Genomic DNA, 20351 nt, shown 5'->3' with positions numbered 1-20351 from the left:
AGAGTGAAGGGGAGCAGAATTCTTTTACATGTATAAAACATTTTTGAAAAGATACTTAAGAAACTACAGTAGTTACTTCTAGGGTAGGAATGGGGAATTGGATATACAGTATGATCATAACCTGAGAATGTTCACTGATACATAAATGCATAATACATAAAAAGGAAAGTACACTGCTCACAGCAGAGGCTCTGAAACTAATTCAAGGTTGTCCCCTAAAAATTTTAAAAGCAGAATCTACCAATGGATATGGAAAATAGAAAAAATGTAAAGTTCAATCTATGAGAATGTAAGGACTTGGAAATAACAATAGTAAAACAGCAGTGGATATGGGTGTCACCATAATTATTATTTCAAAACCCAAACAAGTTTTTATTACTAATAAGGAAATGGCCAGGGAACTGATTATTAAAGAAAACAAACTTCTAATGAAATCATACTAGAACTTGTTAACATGAGTGACTTTATTCAAACACTATCTTACAATATTTATTCTAGTTTACAAACTCAGTAATCCAGCGGTGGAATATATCACTGCATATTTAGGCCATAATAAACGAAAGAAGATTTTTTCTGTATGTTCAGATTTAACATAGTACTTTCCCCTCTAAAAACAAAGATAATTGGAAACCAATTACCAAATCAAGGACAGAGTGGGTTAGGAACTCAAACACATTTAAAAATTCTAAGTCAGATGGTCATTACTATTTTAAAGCTCCCTCTAATAAAACCTGAGTAAAAGATTTCATCTTTTGCAACATTTATGCTCCAGATGCAGAATGGAAACTAAGGTTGTCCCTAGTGCTTCTGAAAATCAGATTTATACATTTCTAACACAACTACGCTAATGAATATACAGGAGTGATTTACAGAGGTGCACCAATGTAAAGAAAATATACTTCGACTTATTTCATGTGAAACACAGTCATTAGCAGAATCATTCAATTGCTATCCTTTTGATGTGTACATTTTTCTGAAGACTTTTAAAACTCAATTATGCTGTTTTACTAAGTGCACGTATCATTAAAATATCACGAATCCCCAGATTCACGGCTACAATCAGCCACTGCGAGAATCAGCTGGTAATACCGGATATCATGCCCCAGGGTAGAATACTCAAAATCAAACCAGATAATAGAAAAGTACTGCCACTAAATTTCACTTTACATTCAGATCTGGCATTTCTCCTTCAATTTCTCCCACTGGTGTGGCTCTTGGGATTGGCTTAGCTGAAGGAAATATGCTTTATTTTCTGGGAAAATCATCCTTTCTTACCAACAGCGTGGCTTCAAGAGATTTTTAGTAGAGTGGAGAGGCAACAAGACACCATAATCCTGAAGATCAGAAAGGTGATCCCAGTGCTATCACACCCACAGCTGGCTAATTCACTTTAAGAATGTCGTCTCACCTAAAACATGGGATCTAAGGCATAAAATGACTATAAGCACCAGAAAGTATACTTTCTAACTTTCAGCTAAAATGTTCTTGCCTGTGAGCAGCTAACACTGAGTAACCCTCTACTATGTCCGGAAATGGTGCTGCAGATTGGGGCCACCTTGCAGACAATCCATCATGTTACCACTCACGCAGGTGTCACGGCACATAACCGTCAATACTACTTTTAAAGACTTCCAGTTCTACAAGAACCACATGCTTTACAACAACTTAGGTTGCTCATAAGCAGGGGCTTACCTAATGCTTTTTGAGATACAATGTTCCTCTATCCTGGTGACAGAGGATGCCTTCCTTTGTTTACCTAGGTTTTTTTTCCCTTTGTTTGTTTTTTAAACGTTCCTCTCCATTACTTTTTTACCACTGTGGATCTAAACCTTAATCTCCACCACACCCTGAGCAGTCTTAGAACAACGGAAGCTCCCCCTTACCAGGAAATGTGGAAAAGGAGAGTTGGAAAGGTCAGGAGCGACCCAGGAGAGGAAAAACTCCTGCAATATCAAATAAATTTAAGTCCGTCAAACCTACTTCTGGGTCATTTTATTTTGTCTGCCTACCTGGCTTTTCTGGACATCCAGACAAGCTCAGAGGTGAATTAACACCGGCCCGTCGCATCCCCCGCCTCTAGCCTACGAGCTCCAGACTTCGTTTTCTCAGAAAACTCAAATCCTGTCTTCACCATCACCTCTTCTGCAGACTTTGCCCCAAGCCCTTCCTAACTTTGTAAGCTAAGAATGTAGAGAGAGGGGACAGAGAAGGCCGAGGAGAAAAAGATTACCCCTCCTGCCCCCCTGGCTGGGCAGCCCCGATCAAAGGGCCAGCTGCCGCCCTGGCTCCACCTGGTCCTCCCGGAGCGGCAGACCCCGGGCCTGGGGCGCTCCGGGGAAGGGGATGCGAGCGGCCTCCTGAACCAGCCTCGGCTAAGGCAGAGCCTGCGGTCGCCGCTCTTCTTCGCGGTCGGGCCTGGCTGTCCGGGAAGGGGCCCGTCGGGGCCTCTGCCTCCCCGCCGCCGGGCCCCGCCTCCAGCCCGCCCTTCCCAAGCCGTCGTCGGAGCCCTTACCCGAAGGACGTGGTAGCCTTCCGTCCCCCCGCCAGGGATCTCGACGCTCTGCGAGGACCCCATGGCGGCGGGCGATCAGTGTGGCCCGGACGGGATCCGCGTTGCTCCCAGCCCCCCGCGCACCGCCCGCTCCGCTCCTCCGCGTAGCACTTGGGACGTGGCACTCGCTGCCGCCAGAGAGCCGGGCCGCACTGCCCGCCGGGAGAGCGTCGCCGCGGCACCCACGGCCGCTGCGACGCCGCAGACAGCGCCACCTGCCGCAAATCACCGGAAGGGGCCTGAACACGCACGGGCGGGGAGGGGCTTACTCGTGCTCGCGAGACCACAGAGATAACAGTTCCTCCAGCCTCGGCATCAAGTTACGAATCCTTGGGTTGGACAAGATTTATCGAGGCGCGTTTCCGCTCGCCCGAAGAAACGATTGCTTTGTCGTAGCTCCCCCTGGTGGCGAGAGACCGTGAAAGGACTGCTACTGAAAAGAATAGGGGTGGGTACGAGCTGCATTCTGTTCTCCATGTTTATGGGTCTCGTCCCAGATTGTAGAGAGGGTGATGGTGCTTCTTTGTGGGCTGAATCCCGCATCCGCTCAGCTCAACTCGGTTTTATAAAGGAAAACGTTCTGTCTCTGTTTTTGCCGTCCTAAGTATAAGAACAAGATCAGAGGATTGGTCACATTCTGAGCGATATCAGAGTGGGAAGCACAATTGGATGTCCTGGGTGTCCTGTTTCCTGCTACTGGGTTTCCCACTTCCTTTGGGTAGCCAAGCTGTAGTCCCACTTTTCCTATTACGTTTCTCCTTTTGCCATTTCCCTCTAAAGTCTCTAATTATGGCCATTGCCCAAGGGTCAATTTGATCATCACTAATGGTTTGTCAACCAGGTTTTCAGACGATGTGTATTCTGATGTGAAGGAATGTAAAGTACGTATTACCACCCGTGAAATATTCTAGCCCAAAATGTCTAACGTGCTTCTACCATGTCTTTAGCTAGATCTTCCAGTTGTATACAGAGGTTAGAGGAAAATGTAAGTAAAATGATATCACTAGGAAACAACCAGACAAATAAAAGAGGGGGACAGTCCCTCAGAACAGTTCACCAGTTCTTTTCATCAAGTCAGAATGGTAAGAAAGGGACTATACTGGATTAAAAGAGATAGGAAGGATGTAATCAGGAGATGCAATGTAAGGACTTGAGTGGAAGGCTGATTTGGAGAAATTAACTGGAAAGGACATTTTTGGCTCAAGTGGGAACATTTGAATGTGTGCTGAGTATTTGAAGCATTTACTGATATGGAAAAGTGGAAATTATTGACTGAAAAAAAGTAGGTGACAAGACACAGTATGTCTGTAAACAATATGAAAACCTTTTCATGAGCAAAATACATAATACATACATACACATATGAAGATGTGAAAGGATATGAACCAAGGATTACAGTGATGATTTCTGGGTGTGCCAGAGATGTTTTACTTTTTGTTTTTGCTGGTTCTCTATTTTCTAATGCTCATGGGCTGCTTCTTTAACAATAAGAGTATTTAAAATTTAAAAATAAAAAGTCATTTATCTTTCTTTGCTGTCCATAAAGCAACAGCAGGTTTTTAGGAGGCCTAATCAACACATAAATACACAAATGAAATCTCTAGTTATTAGGTTCCTCAAGGGCAGGGACTGCAGTGGAATTCGCTCTATGTTCCTAATACTTAGCAGAATGCCTGGCAGCTAAGTCATTAATGAATTTAATGTAAAGAAAAACATATAAGAACTAGATTTGATGACATTCCTTGTTTTGCTTGACAATTATAATCTTCCTCATGGTGGTGTGATAAGCTGTTATGTTCAGTGGTCAGATTTTTGTTTCCCAGATGTTTGGCACTAGCTGTGGTTTGCAGAACCCAGGATGTGGACCTTTAGTAGTCCATCAGCACCTCTGGCCCTTCCTTAGAGCTATATTTTGCTCCAGTCATATGAGTGACTATCTGCTATGCCCCACACAGGCCATTTATTTTCTTCCCTTCTTTACTTTATTCATGCTGATCCATACATCTGGAGTGCTGCTTCTTCAATTTATACTTAGAAAAATTCTAACTATCCAGTTAGGTCCATCTTGAATATTACTTACAGATCCTTAAATTCAGAGGAATGCCTCTCCTCAGTTTTTAGTTCCTAGAATAGTTAGTTCCTTCATTTCTGGAAACATCTCTTCATCATAGACCTGTCTTCCACTCTTTATGGTCCATTCATTCAAGATGAGGGTCAGGTTTTTTTCATTTTCAGACCCCTTGTTCCTGGCTGAGTCTTGGAAACATAGTAGTAAAGTCTGTTGATTTGAACTGAATGTGTGAAATAGCCTCAAAGCCTTTTCTTTTTCAGGATCAGTTAACAAGTTCCCTCTGCTGCTCCGCTTTGTGCCTTATCAAGATCTGTGTTATTTTTTAGTGGCAGTTGCTAGTGGGTAAGGTGCAAGGCTCACCGGATTTGGGACTAAAAATGTGCAAACCATTGTTCCAATTTTCCCGGTGCTAGTTGTTTCCCTCTTGTAGTTACAGAATATGCTCAGAGGGCAATGAATAAAATCCTAAGTATGTGGCCAAAGCTAATATAAATAAATATAACATGATGGAGGGGGAATGCATGGGAGATTATTGTCTAAGACAGTTTCAACTGAGGTAGGACTCTGCTGCAGGCAAGCCAGTATTCTGAAACATTACAAGGAGTAGAAAAGTGAAAACCCATAAATAGTTTGTGATGGAAGGATCTCTGTATCATATTGATCAGTGCAGCCTAAATATTTTTGCCTCTAGACTGCCCTGGGAAAGTTTGGCTCCCACTGCATTTGGATAACAACCATCCTTCATGGTCACACACCAGGGTCTCCCTAACCTATGGACCCTTCCTGACCTAGTTAGTTTTGCTGAAGAAGCAAACCTCAGGAAGGGTCAAGTTTCAGAGCATGGAACCCCAGCCATAGCTGACTGGAGTAGAGGGGAACCCCTGACTTACTGGAAACCAACACCTACACTAATAACCCATGAAGTAGCCTGTTAAGAAAAGCTTTGTGGCCCCTTCCCCCCCAAAATAAACAGCAGATGGTAAATGATTAGCTAGGCCAATCAGATTTTTTCTCTGGGGACTTGAACTGGGTCATACAAGAGATTCAGTGTAGGTTTATATATGTAGGTTATATGTAGGCAAAGACCATGAGGTCTTTGCCTGGTGTCTACTACTGTATACTTGGTACTAAGAATGGGCTGGCATAGAATAGTTGCTCAATAAATAGTTATTGAATGAATAAATGATTGAATGAATGGATAGATGGATGGTCCTGGTAGTAGAAAAGTGCTAGAGCCGTGGTTCTCGGGCTTGGGTATGTATCAGAATCAGGGAGCTCTGTGAAAATACAGTAGTCCAATGTTAGTTTATTTAAATGAACCTAGGCCCCAGTAGTCTTTATTAAATTTCCAGGATTTCAATACACACAAAATCTGAGAACTGCTATGCTAGAATAATGCTCAGTGTGTGCTGTTTTGTGGGCAGATAACCAACAAGAATCTCTAGAGTTGAAAGGGATCCTTCCAGCAGTCACAGCCCCAAAGCCCAATTTATACCAATGTTGCTATGTTTCTTTGACATTCCCAACACCTTTATTGCCAAACTTTTAATTTATTTTTAAACACAATTTTGTTTTGGAATTTTTGGAAGAATTTTAGATTTACAGAAAGATTGCAGATAGCACTGAGAGTTCCCATATGATTTTACCCATTTTCTCCTACTGTTAGCATCTCACATAGCCACGGTACATTTGTCAAAACCAAGAAACCAACATTTGAACCCTAGCATTAACTAAACTCTGCACTTTGTTTAAATTTCTCCAGTATTTCCCTGATATTTTTCTGTTCTGGGATGCAATTCAGGATCCTATATCACAGTAAGTTGTCCTATCTCTGTAAACTCTTTAGTCCTCTTTGGTTTGTGTAGTGTCTCAGACTTTCCTGATTTTCAGGACCTTGACAGTTTCAAAGAGCGCACTGGTCAGGTATTTTGCAGAATATACCAGTATTTGGGTGTGTCTCATGTTTCTCTTGTGATTAGACTGGGCTTATAGGTTTGGGGGAGGAAGACCATAGAGGTGAAGTGCCCTCTTCATTACATTATATCAGGAGTGCCTGCCACTAACATGACCCTTTACTGGTGATGTTAACCTTGATCACCTTTTAAGGTACTGTCTTAATAGTAAAATTACCATTTTTCCCCTTCCCCTGGAAGCAAATTGCTAAGTCACTGGAGCTCACCCTCAAGCTCCATCTCCTGGAAGAGACTATCCCAAAGATAGAATTTGGAATTCTTCTATAAGAAATTTTGCCTCTTCACTCCTATTTATTTATTTAATAATTATATTTATATTAGTATGGACTCATGTATACTCATTTTGTACTTTGGTTATAATCCAATACTACATTATTCAATGCTGATGGGAATGCAAAATGACATATTTTGTTGTTCAAATTCTTCCAGCTTTGCCCCATTGAGAGCGCTCTCAGTTTAAGCTTCTGTGTCCTTTTGGCAGGCTCTCGTCTTTTTTGTCTGTGGTAAAATACATAAAACATAAAGCCTACTATATTAACCATTTCTAAGTGTACTGCTCAGTGATACTAAGTATAGTCACGCTGTTGTGCAACCATTCTTTTCTGAGTATTTCTGTACTTTCTGGCACTATAAAATGCTCCAGGCTCATCTTCAATTTTTTCTGTTCCAGACCTAGAATCAGCCATTTCTCCAAGAAGCCCAGCTTCCTTTAATTGGAGAACAACATTTAGAAACCAAGATCTGGGCTCTGGGTGTGCTCATTGCTATTGAAATGTCACTGCTTTTAGACATTCTCAGCAGACAAAGCTAGGAAACATGAATATAAATTGATCTAATGTATATACACATATCTATAATTATTTCTATATCCATCTGTGTATATATTAAACTAAATATGAGTTCACACCATCTGACTCTAATTGAGCCCCACAGAATTCATTTTAGCATTTTCCTGTTGCTCATTTGTAACTTCTTTCTCTGACAGTGAGAAACTTAGCTCTCATTATCAACTATTACATACCACACACAAAATACTTTCAAAATTGTTAAAATGTACTCCTGTAAGAAGCAAATTTCTCAATTGGAGCACCATATTTGCATAGTTTTCTGTCTTTAGCTTTATTTATTAGAGAGAGAGAGAGAGAGAGAGAGAGAGTGTGTGTGTGTGTGTGTGTGTGTGAGTAGGGGGAGGGGCAGAAGGAGAAAATCTTTAAGCAGATTCCCCACTGAGCATGTAGCCTGACAGGGGCCTAGATCCTGTGGCCCATGAGATCATGACCTGAGCCAAAACCAAGAGTCAAATGCTTCCCCAACTGAGACACCCAGGCACCCCTCTATCTTTAGCTTTGTGGTTTCCAGTCAAAACACCATTTTCCAAAGTCACTTAGGTCAACTCCATTCCCCCCCTACCCAATTTAGTGCGATATATGAATATATATATGTCAGATATATACAATTTTCACTTGTGTGATACAGTTAGATTCATTGGTTCCAGTCTGCATTCCATCCCAGGGATCCCTGACATTCTGGTGGACTCCTTTCCTTCCTTCCTTCCTTCCTTCCTTCCTTCTTTCCTTTCTTTTTTAAAGAAGATTTTATTTACTTATCTGAGAGAGAACATGAGCAGTGAGGGAAGGAAGAAGCAGGCTCACCACTGAGCAGGGAGCCCGATGTGGGACTAGATCCCAGGACCCTGGGATCATGACCTGAGCTGAAGGCAGACACTTAGCTGACTGAGCCACCCACGAGCCCCCGGTTGATTTTCTTTTAATTTGCACACATTACTGTTCACTCTTTGTGATGTACTATTCTATGGGTTTTTTACAAGTGTATGCATCTACCACCCTATAACCATACAGAACATTTCCAACACCTGAAAAATTTCCTTGTGTGTCCCCCTTGTGATGAACCATTGCTCCTTCTTTTAATGCCTGGCAACCACTAATCTGTTTTCCAACCTTATAGTTTTACCTTTCCCAGAATGTCATATGAACAGAATTACATAATATGTAGACCTTTGGGTCTGGCTTTTTTCACTTAGCAAAATGCATTTAAGATTCATGCATGCTGTGTGCATCTGTAACTCGTTCCTTTTTTATTACTGAACAGTATTCCATTGTATGGATGTACAAATCATGTACCATGATTTGTTTTCCATTTATTTGTTAAAGAACATCTTGGCTGCTTCCAGTTTTTGACAAGTATCAATAAAGTTGCTATAAACATTCACATAGAGATTTTGCCTGAACATAAAGTTTTAATTCACTTGGGTAAGTACCTAGGAGTGGATTGGCTCGGTTGCATGGCAGGCTTATGTTTAGCTGTATAAGCATCTGCTAAACTGTTTTCCAAAGTGTCTGCACTATTTTGCATTCCCACCAGCAATGAACCTGCATTCCTACTGCTCTGCATCCTCACCAGCATCTGGTATTATCCATTTGGGGGTTTTAAACATTCTATTAGTTATGTAGTAGTATCTCATTCTGGTTTTAATTTGCATTTCCCTAATGACAAATGCTATTGAACCTCTATTCATATACTTATATACCATCCATATATCTTTCTTGGCAAAGTGTCTGTTCATATATTTTGCCCATTTTAAAATTGGATTATTTATTTTCATACTGTTGAGTTTTAAGAGTTCCTTATAGGTTCTGGATATGAATCCTTTGCAAATATGTGATTTACACTCACGTTTGGCTTTTCATTCTCTTAACACTACCAATCACAAATATCAATAATTTTTATAAAGTCCAATTTATCATTTTTTCAGGTATTGCACTTTTGGTATTATATCTAAAATTATCACCAAATCCAAGGTCACACAGATTTCTTGCTATGTTTTCTTCTAGAAGTTTTATAGTTTTATATTTTACATCTAGGTCTCTGATCCATTTTGCATTACATGCAGCGTGTGCTAAGGCTCACCTTTTCTGTGTGTATGCACATCCCAATGTCCCAGCACCTTGTGTTGAAGCAACTATCCTCTCTCTACTGAATTGTCTCTGCATCTTTGTCAAAGAGAATCTCTACAGCTGGGTGTGATCTTCCCAGCAAGCAAACTCAGTAATAAGGCCCAAGATGTACTAATGCTCTTACTTTTCTTCGAGACTTCCATCACCTTTATTACCGCATGTATTTTTAATTAAAACCTCTTTTTTTCAAGGTAGCCTGTTTTTTGATGGGTTGTTTGTTTGTTTGTTCAGATAAAAGAACCTGCTTTAATAGCTTTCCCAGGTCTACTTCTTTCAGTGGTCTCCTAGCCCTGAGTCTTTCCGGCAACCGTTATGGGTCTCTAACTTTAGGGAATGAGTGATTACGTTAATTATCACCTGCTGACCCTTCGAAGATAAAAGGTGCTGGTAGGGCCAGTTAGTAGAGCAGTTAGAACAATATTGACTTCCTGATACCTGCTTTCCTTGCCTGATGGGGGTTTTTCCCTTGATATTGTGGAGAGATGGAAGTTCATGACTTGCTCCAAATTACTCCCTCGGAATGTGGAAGAGGTTGGTGGAATTCTCCATGGTCCTAGGTGATAGAAACCAAACTTGCCATCCCAGGTAATTTATTTCTCCTTGCCCCTGCTCTGGATCATGGGACAATGTAAATCATGTTGTCAAAGCAAAATGTGTACAGATGTTAGGGGTGATTGTTGATAGTCTCTGTGTAAAGATCACAATGTACCAGCAAAATGTGTACAGATGTTAGGAGTGATTGTTGACAGTCTCTGTGCAAAGATCAGAGTGTGCTTTCAGAAACTTGCCAAGGGCTTGATAAACATTATTTCTCATTCCCCCTCGAAATTACCCCAAGGGGATAGCTGTTTCATGTGAAGACAAATTCTTTCCCCCTCACACTTAAATAACATGTGGGTGAGATAGTCATCCTTAACCAAATTGCATTCTAGCTGTGGACCTGTGAAATCAAACTGTCATATGCTTCCAAAATATAATCAAGGATCAGCAAACTTTTTCTGTAAAAGACCAGATAGCAGATACTTTAGGCTTTGCAGCCCCTACATCTCCATGGCAATTACTTATCTCTGCCATTGTATATAGTGAGAGCAGCAACTAACAATAAGTAATTGAGTGGGTGTGGCTGTGTTCTAATAAAACTTTATTCACAAAAAAAAACCAGGATGCGCTGCACTTAGCCTATAGGCCCTAGTTCACTGACCCCTGAACTAGACAAATCAATTTGTGTAGTTAACAAAAGGTCTTAGTGTTTTTATTGGGATCTTGTTAAACTCATTATTTAGTGAGTACTGACAGCTTTATGATGTTGAGTCTTTCTATCTTAGAATAGGAATGATTCTCCAATTGGTTAATGCTTATGTGGTATCTGTCCTTAGTAGTTAATTTCTCCTCTATTTATTCAAGTGTAGGTTCAGATTCAATATTTTAGTTCTCATTTTTAGGGATAATGTCTTTATGTTTAGATATTCCTTAGCTATTATCTTTCTCTATAATTTTTTTCTCTAATCCTCTTTATCTCTGTTCATCTGTTTTATTTTTCTTGCTTTTCTTAATCCTGTCCTCCTTGTTTCTTATTGTATTTTCAACAAAATCTGTTCTCCTTTGTCTTGCCTTCAATGTGGGCTATAATAGAAAGCATTCAGGGTAAGTAACATAAACCAACTAAAAGTGGGTTATACTTGAGGTAATTTCATTATTTCACATAACAAGAAGCTTGGAAGCAGTGAAATTCCAGAATTGGTTAACCCACGGTCTCCATGAGGTCAGGGTACAGGGAGGGTGACCTTCCCTTTGCTTCTCTTAGCTCTTCACACATGAAAACCTGATGGTTATAGCAGCTTCACACATTACATTGTCATGTGACAGTGTATGAGAAGAGGATACATTTGTGGCTTTGTATCTTTTTTCAGACCAAGGAACACTTCCTCAGAAGCCACCCAGAACACTTACGCTTTATCCACCAAGGTTGTATCCTATGCTCGTGCCTAAATCAAACTCTGACAAAGGGAATAGCATTACCAGGCTTAACCTGTGATATCTAACCTTGGGACTATTTAACCATGGGAAGGGCCCATGAGGCACTTACTATATAGTTTTAGTAATCAAGTCATGCTGATATTGGCTACAGTACAGACACACAGATCAGTGGTATAGATACTTATAAGGTTAATGATTTTTGGCCAAGATACTCAGGCAATTCAACAGAGAAAGGATAGTCTTTTCACCAAATGGTGCTGGAACAATTGGACACACATATTTAAAAAAAGAAAAGAAAAGAAGAAAAGAAATCTCAATCCATACGCCATATCATATACAAAAATTAACTCAAAATAGATAACATACCTAAATGCATAACTTAAAATATTTAAGCTTCTAGAAGAAATTATAGGAAAACATTTTTCTATTTGGGACACAGAAATATAAACCATAAAAGAAAAATTGACATATAACATTTTAATTTTATAAATTTTAACTCTGCAAAAGATAAGTACTAAGAAAAAAGGAAAGTTAGCCATGCACTAGAAGAAAATATCTGCAAAACACATATCTAACAAATGTATATACAATATATCAAGGACTTTCATAACTCAACAATAAGAAAATAACTCAGTTAAAAAAAGTTTTTTTTAGTGGGGGCAACAGGCAGAGGGAGAGGGAGAGGGAGAGAGAATCCTAAGCAGGCTCCATGCCTTGTGCGGAGTCCAACACAGGGCTCAGTCTCACAACCCTGAGATCATGACCTGAACCAAAATCAAGAGTCGGATGCTTAACCAACTGAGGCACCCAGGTGCCCTAAAACAACTCAATTTTTAAAAAATGGACAAAAAGGATTCAATAGGCATTTCACACACACAAAGACATATGGATGACACATGAGGACATGAGAAGATGTTTAACCTCATAAGCTTCAGGAGGTGAAAACTAAAATCACAGTGAGACACCACTATCTGAAATTTCAGTAGCTGAAATAAAAAGAGCAGACAACACGAGGCATCAGCTAGGGTGCAAAGTAACTTGAGTGCTGAAATGTTGCTGATGGAAATGCAGAGTAGCACAGCTACATTGGAGAATCATTGGTAGTTTCTTACGAAATTAAACAAACACCACACTATCCAGTGATCTCACTCTTGGATCTCTACAGAAAATGAATATGCAAAAACCTACAGACACATGTTTACAACACTTCATTTATAATACCAAGGCCAGAAACAACCCAACGTCCATCAACTAATGAATGAATAAACTGGGGTGCCTCCAAATAAAGGAACATTACTCAGAAATAAAAAAGAACTACTGCTACAGCATAGATGGATCTCAAAACATTATGTCAAGAGAAAGAAGCCAGACAGAAAAGGCTACATCCTGCAGATTTTATTTATGGGTCATTCTGAATAAAGCAAAATTATAGGGAGAGAAAACATAGCAGTCCTTGCAGGGGCATGGGAATGAGGGAAGGAAATTGATTATAATTCCTGATGAAAGGGTCACCTTGGCCACGGGCATATCCATTTCCATCTCATATGAATCTAACCGTGCAGGAAGATACTTTATAACATATCAGTTGGACTTTTTGACTGAGACTTATTGTTTTATTAGAAAATTAAAATTCTTCCATGAAATACATGATTTGAAAAGGATAAAAAGTATTGAGAGGCCAATAGAGATTTTGGTGAAAAGACAGAAAGTAGATAGGAAAAAATCATAGAGGAAGTGAACATAGTTTGATTTGAAACAAGCCAAATGTATTGCTATATGTAATTTCAGATGTGTCTCTGTAAGAGTTTGTGTTATGCCTCTGTGACTTCCCAAATCAGGATGAGTTTGGGTGTGTGGGTTGGGAGAGGTGAATTTTTCTGGGTAATGAGGTGAAGGATTAGAACACTGGGGAAGGGTGGAGAGCAGGAAGAGAAAAGAGAGCAACACTGGCATGGGGGCGTGTACATGGGTGGAGTGGAAAAAGTTGAGAGTCCTCAGGTAAAGCACCCTATAAAGGGTCTCCCTCTGACTCCAACACACATGCATGCACATGCGCGCGCGCACACACACACACACACACACACACACACACACACACACAGCTTGACCCAGGCCTTTCCTCCTGGAGACTGATCAGGAAGCTGTAGTCACAGTAGAAGTGATTAGGGCTTCTCTTTGATCATAAATAGAATGTGTGATCATAAAGGAATGTTGTCAGGCCATCAGCTTCATTGGGGAAGGTACATTTAGTGCCTTGCTTCCAGCTATGACACTAAAGGAGATAAGAATTTGCTAAATTTGGTTACTGCTTTTTAGTTAGGACCAACCACCACACATGTAAACCCATAAATGTCAGAGTCTGGTGATGACAGAGATGACTCACATGTACCATCTTTGCTCTCGCTGTCCCCTGCTGAGAAGAGCCCTCTTACTGATTCTGTCTTCAGCAAACACTGCTCATCTTTCAAACTGAGCTCAGGCATCACTACAGGAGTCCTTAACCATCTGATTAAAAATTAAAAATTCTGTTTTAGGTGATAAAAGGGACTGATTTTAAAATAATACAAATATATATAATTAAAACAATAAAAGGTCCACTAACTCTTACTCTCTAACTCTACTTCTCTGAGATAGCCAATGTGGAGTTTGATATGTATAGTTCCACTTCTTTCCCTTGCCAAATGCAAACTGATACATACCTGCGTGCAAACACGTGCCTGTTCTTCCCACCTACCCTGCCCCACCACCACATACACAAGACTCTGCAGTTTGCTTTCCCTTCTCCTTTTATTTAATAATGTATCATGGACAGGGGCACCTGGTTCAGTTGGTTGAGCGTCCGACTCTTGACTTCAGCTCAGGTCATGATCTCGGTGTCCTCGGACTGAGCTCTGTTTTGGGCTTCGCACTCAGTGGGGAGTCTGCTTGAGGATTCCCTCCCTCTCTCTCTGCATCTCCCCCATTCATGTGTGCTCTCTCAAATAAATAAATCATATATATGTGTCTATATGTATATGTATACATATATATGTAACATATATATAACGGATACTTTTCTATTTTAATAGCAATATCATAGTTTATAATTTGATACTTGTTACAATACCTAAATTTAATTTTTTAAAAGATTTTATTTATTTATCAGAGAGAGAGAGAAAGAGAATGCACAAGTAGGCAGAGAGAGAAGCAGGTTCCCCTCTGAGCAAGGAGCCCGAAGCGGGACTGGATCCCAGGACCCTGGGATCATGACCTGAGCCAAAGGCAGCGGCTTAACTGACTGAGTCACCCAGTTGTCCCTCCTAATTTTAATTTTTTTAAAAAATAAATTTGTTGTATTATCTAAGGCTTCCTTAGAATTATCAAAATCATCAAAACAAGATGATTGCTATGGTATCTTACTCCTGCTTTACAGGGAAATGTGGTAAACAATTTACTTACTATGGTGTTTGTTTTCAGTTTTTGTTAACTAATCTTTATTATGTTGAGATGGGATCCTGCTAATCTGACCTCAAGTTTTTATTCGGAGAAGCTGCCGAATTTTTTTCAAATGACTTTTTGACATGTTTCCATTTAATCCATGACTTTTCTCATTTAACCAATTTTAAGTTTTTTTTTAAATGTTGAAGCATTTTGCATTCCTTTGGTCATGGTATCTTTTTTTCACTATACTGCTGAATTCCATTTGCAATACAGTATTTTACTTATTTAGAAATTTTAAACCTATATAACTGAAATTTCTCTTTAATTTCTTTTTTCTATTTATCAAGCTCTGTGCCCATATAGCACCGTAGTCATAACTCCATCATAGTATTTATTACCTTTATGAAAATCGTGTATCTAATTGTCTATGCATCAGCAACCAGAGAGCAGGGGACGAGGTCATATTCAATTTTCTGTCCTTTGTGTCAAGCACAATGCCTAGGACATGGTAGAAGCTCAATGCATCTGTGTTGAATGAAGGAATGAAAAGATTTTAGAAATGTTTTCCTTTCATCTAATTTTACCTGTTGGTAGTTTGCCATATATTATCTTTATATCTCTTTTATTCTAATGCCAGTAATGTCCATGTTTCTATCTCCACTAGTTCCCTTGTGGAAATACCATTACTGGATACAACATTGCAGTTAAAATGAATAAACCATAGCCACATGCATCAACATGGACAGATCTCAAGAGGATAAGGTTAAACAAAGAAGCAAGGAGACGTAGAGCATGACACTATCTATACAGAGTTTTAAAAATGCAAATAATATTGTGCCCTCGTGTGGGTTATGTGCTATTGGATCTCAAGCCCACTCCAGCCTTTCTGTGCACTCTTCTGTGTGGCAAGGGGTTGACAACCGGGGAACTCCAGGTCACAGGCTCTGGTTAGGTGTTGCCAGTGCAAAGCATTGACAGGAGATTAGAAAATGGAAGAAAGGGAGAAGCCATTTTCCTGTCTGTTCCAGTTGTGCTTTGAGCAATGGCAGCAGGAACAAGTGTAGGAAGTGACTGAAAATGAGCATTTCGGTGGTATCAGGGGCTCTTTTAGCAGCCGTGGTGCCAACGTGCTAGTAACCCAACAAGAAGGAAGTCAAGGGAATAGCTCCTCTGATCCCATTCTCCTCTTCCCCTCAACCTCTTGCCAGTAGTTCCCATGGGGCAAAACCAACCAGAAGTCAGAAGCCAAGAGAGTAGTGAGATAGTCTGTATGGCCCTGTTTCCTGAGCGCAAAGAAGGATGGGGAATTGATCTGGGGAGGCAAATGGATGAAACTAAACATTATCCCATTTGCTTCTCTAGCCCTTTCGCTACCTCTGTAATTCCCAGTATTAAATCTCCCTTTGTGTGTAATACATAGAGTGATTCCTCTTTTTCTGAATGGACAGTGACTGATTCAGTCTAGTTTATGAATACCAACACACGTAGCAAAAGGAACAATAATTTGCATAGGAATGATAAACTCCATACTCAAGATAATGGTTATCTCTTTTTCATTTTAAAAATTTTGCTTATTTGTCAGAGAGAGAAAGAGCACAAGCAGGGGAGCCACAGGCAGAGAGAGAAGCAGACACCCCACTGAGCAGGGAGCCCAATGCCGTACTCGATCCCAGGACCCCAGGATTATAACCTGAGCTGAAGGTGGACGCTTACTGGACTGAGCCACCCAGGCATCCCAACAATGGTTACTTCTCAATGAAAGAAAACAGAATGGCACTGGGGATAAGTAAACAGGCAGCATCCTCTGTGTTGGAAATTTTTAATTTCTTAAGCTGGGTGCTAAATATATGGATATTTTTAATGTTATTCTCTATGCTTGTTATGTTAGTTTCTATTTTTCCTGTTCCAGAACTATTTAGCCATCCTAATGATTCTGTGTGTGTATAAATAGAATAAGCTGATGAATAAACAAATAGATAAGGCCTGACTCTGAATCCTGACTCTGTCATTTAGTAGTTATTTGAGCTAAGTTATGCTATTTAAGTCTGTGTCTTTGCATCCTCACCCATAAAGCTAAAGATAATAGCACATGCCTTATAGGACTGATCTGATGATTAAGTGGAATAATATATGTAAAAAGGTCCTAGCACAGTGCTTAATACTTGACAAACCCTTAGAAAATCAGAGTTTCCTTTTCCCGAACTTTCAGGAAGAGTAAGGCCTTGATTTTGATAAACTTTTAATTTCAACAATTACACTATGCCTCAAGGAGGTGCTTTCTTTCATTTTTTAAAGTCTTTCATGTTCCTTCCCTGATTATAAGAGTGGTGGTGGGTCAATGTAGAAAATTTGAAAAACACAGAAACAGATAGGGATGAAAATAAAAAGTACACTGTAATCCTGCCTCTCAATAAACTGCTATAACTACATAAAAATATTAAAATTAGAATAACACTGTATAGTTCTGGGACATGGTTCTTTAACTTTGTAATATAAGATAAACATTTTTCTGTATCATATACCCTATGATGTCACTTCTGCTAGCTGCATATTATTAAAGCGGTTGGGATGCTTAGGTTTCTCTAATATTTCACTACTATAATTAATGGTGCAATGAACATCTCTGTTGAGAAGTGCTTGCCACATTTTTTAATATTTCCTTGAACAAAACAGTTGTGGAAATTTTGGTCAAATTGTATGTGCATCTGATGACATCTTATGACTATTTTGCTTTCCAGAAAGACTGTAAAGAAAGGTTGTGCCAATTTATACTGCCTCTAGCAATGCTGGAGTGCACTACTCTTCCACGTCAGGAGGGTACTTTTTACAAGAGAAATAGGAACAGACATGGACTTCATAGCAGACTCTACAGCAATAGAGTCTAACTGGTTTGATGTTTAAAGACTACCCACAAAGGGCCATACCTTCACGGAGCAGAGGACTTCTGTGGGCCCCTGAAGTCTAATTTAAACAGGATACCATGCAGAGGGATTCCTGTCAAGTTTCTAAGTGTCAGCTTCTGTCTGGAATCAACTAAACATAGACACCAGTTGGATGTGATTTGAGAACCAGTGGATCTATGGGTTTTCTAAATGCAGACCCGACAATGATGTAGCTGAAATATGTGAAACAAGCCAAGCACTCTGCTCCTGATCAAGGCCCACGACTTCAATTTCTTGTGTCTTGAACATTCATCTCTAACCTTTCCCCCGCCTCTAGTCTGAAGGGTCTGAGACCCACTCTGAAGTGGTTAAATGAAAAAGAAAAGAAAGGAAGATAGCAAAAAGCGTCGGCTAATAAGAGCTTCCACTCTTTGTTAATTAATTTCTGCAACTCTAGCCCTCTGGGATCTGCCAGCTTCACTCTATATTGGAGCCAATGAATTTCAAAAATAATTAAAGTTAATGAACTGCTCTTTGTGATAGGACCCTGAAAACTTAACAATAATTAGTGGGAAGTGCAAAGTGGGGTAAAGTGTCACTTGCTGATAAACAGAATTTCCTCATCTTGTTGATAACAAGAGTCCTGCCCGTATGTGGAAGTGGTGCTCTATTGAGTCAAAGAAGACATATGACTGGGTTTACACATTGAAAGTAAATGAAGGACAAGTACTGATCTTGAAAATGATTTCCCTAGGCTAAAAGCAGATCCCTCTCCCAAAGTTCCACAATTATATCAAAATGTTGGTAAGAACTCATGAGAAAATGTCCAACAACCTTAGAGGGTGGGTCAGGCGTCACAGCCAAAGTAGGGCATCAAACTTTATATCCCTGAGTAACAAAAATAAACATGGACATTAATGGGTGCTGAGAAGTCAAACTCTAAGTTGATGGTAGCTCTCTGATTTCAGTTTGGGAAAGATTTTTCAGTGTGAATTTCCTTCTTTCTTCCTTTTTCTTTTTAAGGACTCCATTTACTTATTTGACAGAGAATGAGACAAAGCGAGAGAGGGAACACAAGCAGGGGGAGCAGCAGAGGAAGAGGGAGAAACGGTCTTACCACCCAGGGAGCCCGATGTGGGGCTTCATCCCAGGACTCTGGGATCATGATCTGAACCAAAGGCAGAGGCTTAACCATTGAGCCACCCAGGTGCCCTGCAGTGTGAATTTCTTGAAAGCAAATGCAAATGAGGAGTCTGGAAATTGTGGCAATGGCTTAGTGGCTGGAAGGAAGTGATGGATCTTAGTAGATGGAACCTCACCTAAATGTGGGGTTCCCCACGGAATTCTGCACGTCTGCATTCTACTGTAAGATGATTTTATTTTTAAAATCATTTTAAATTTTATTTATTTATTTAAGATTTTTATTTCTTTATTTGACAGAGAGAAGAGAGAGAGCACACAAGCAGGGGGAGCTACTGGCAGAGGGAGAGAGAGAAGCAGGTTCTCTGCCAAGCAGGGAGCCCAATGTGGGGCTCAATCCCAGGACCCTAGGATCATGACCTGAGCCGAAGGCAGACGCTTAAACAACTGAGCCACCCAGGCATCCCTCAAGATTTTAAGTAATCTTTACACCCACCGTGAGGCTTGAATTCACAACCCTGAGATCAAGATTCGCATGCTCTACCAACTGAGCCAGTCAGGTGCCCCAGTAAGATGATTTTAGATGGTAAATGGTCAAACATGTTTTTTTAGCTTAATGGTTACAGATTAATTGTAATTCATATTTAAGCCATTCAACGAGCGCTGTAAAACCTTCATTTCACATGTGTATACTTTTTCTTTCAAAAGAAATGTATTTAAGTTTAAACAATGAGAAGAGTTTAAAAATTAAATATGAATGTAGGTAGAAACTGGTTCTGCCAAAAACTGAACATTTGGAATGTTGCGGAGAATGTCAAGGTAGCTATTTCATGATCTTCCTTCTTGAGCTTTAAGATGTACATTTCAACAAATCTAAGAAAATTTTAATTATACAATGAACCATTGTTTTATGTACCACGAAGAAACAAAAGGCTGCCTACTGAACCACGGCCCACGCTTTCTTACCACTTAGAGTTTTATTTTATGTTTAATGAAAGCGCTCTCTTAGACTTACCAGTCTATTTATTTTTTTTAAATATGGAATGCTTCACAAATTTGCCTGTCATCCTTGCTCTGGGGCCATGCTAATCTTCTCTGTATCATTCCAATTTTAGTACAAAGTGAGCACAGTCATCATTTTTTTTTTTTAATCACACATTACAGGGCTCTGTTTCTGCGCCTTCCTGCATGTAAAGTAAGTTTTCACTTCAGTTCATAGCACAGTGGCAGCATTTGGAAGATATTTTTTACGACAATAAATCTCAAGTCCTGTGGTATTGACATTGCACATCACTCAAATGAAGTGGCGGGGACCACATTTTTGCATGTAGAGCCAGTGGTGCCCACAATACCTTTTTGCTG

At 40.0% G+C, this 20351-nt stretch overlaps 1 protein-coding gene and 1 non-coding gene across 2 annotated transcripts in view; both read right to left on the bottom strand.

Annotated features, from left to right (window-relative positions):
* GORASP2 (golgi reassembly stacking protein 2) overlaps window positions 1–2711 on the bottom strand; it is a 37486-nt gene extending 34775 nt beyond the window's left edge. Inside the window, exon 1 of the mRNA XM_032880434.1 lies at window positions 2513–2711. Coding sequence (XP_032736325.1) covers window positions 2513–2575 — 63 coding nt within the window. The 5' untranslated portion in view covers window positions 2576–2711. The remainder of the gene's footprint in view (window positions 1–2512) is intronic.
* Window positions 2712–20021: 17310 nt separating this feature from the next.
* LOC116880969 lies at window positions 20022–20125 on the bottom strand. Its single transcript, XR_004385308.1, has one exon. It is a non-coding gene; the product is annotated as a U6 spliceosomal RNA (small nuclear RNA).
* Between the last annotated feature and the right edge of the window lie 226 nt (window positions 20126–20351).

Source organism: Lontra canadensis, unplaced genomic scaffold (assembly GCF_010015895.1).
Source record: "Lontra canadensis isolate GAN:19392208 unplaced genomic scaffold, GSC_riverotter_1.0 scaffold69, whole genome shotgun sequence".
Taxonomy (NCBI): domain Eukaryota; kingdom Metazoa; phylum Chordata; class Mammalia; order Carnivora; family Mustelidae; genus Lontra; species Lontra canadensis.
Note: the sequence above shows the minus strand (reverse complement) of the source record. Positions and strands in the feature narration are given on the sequence as shown.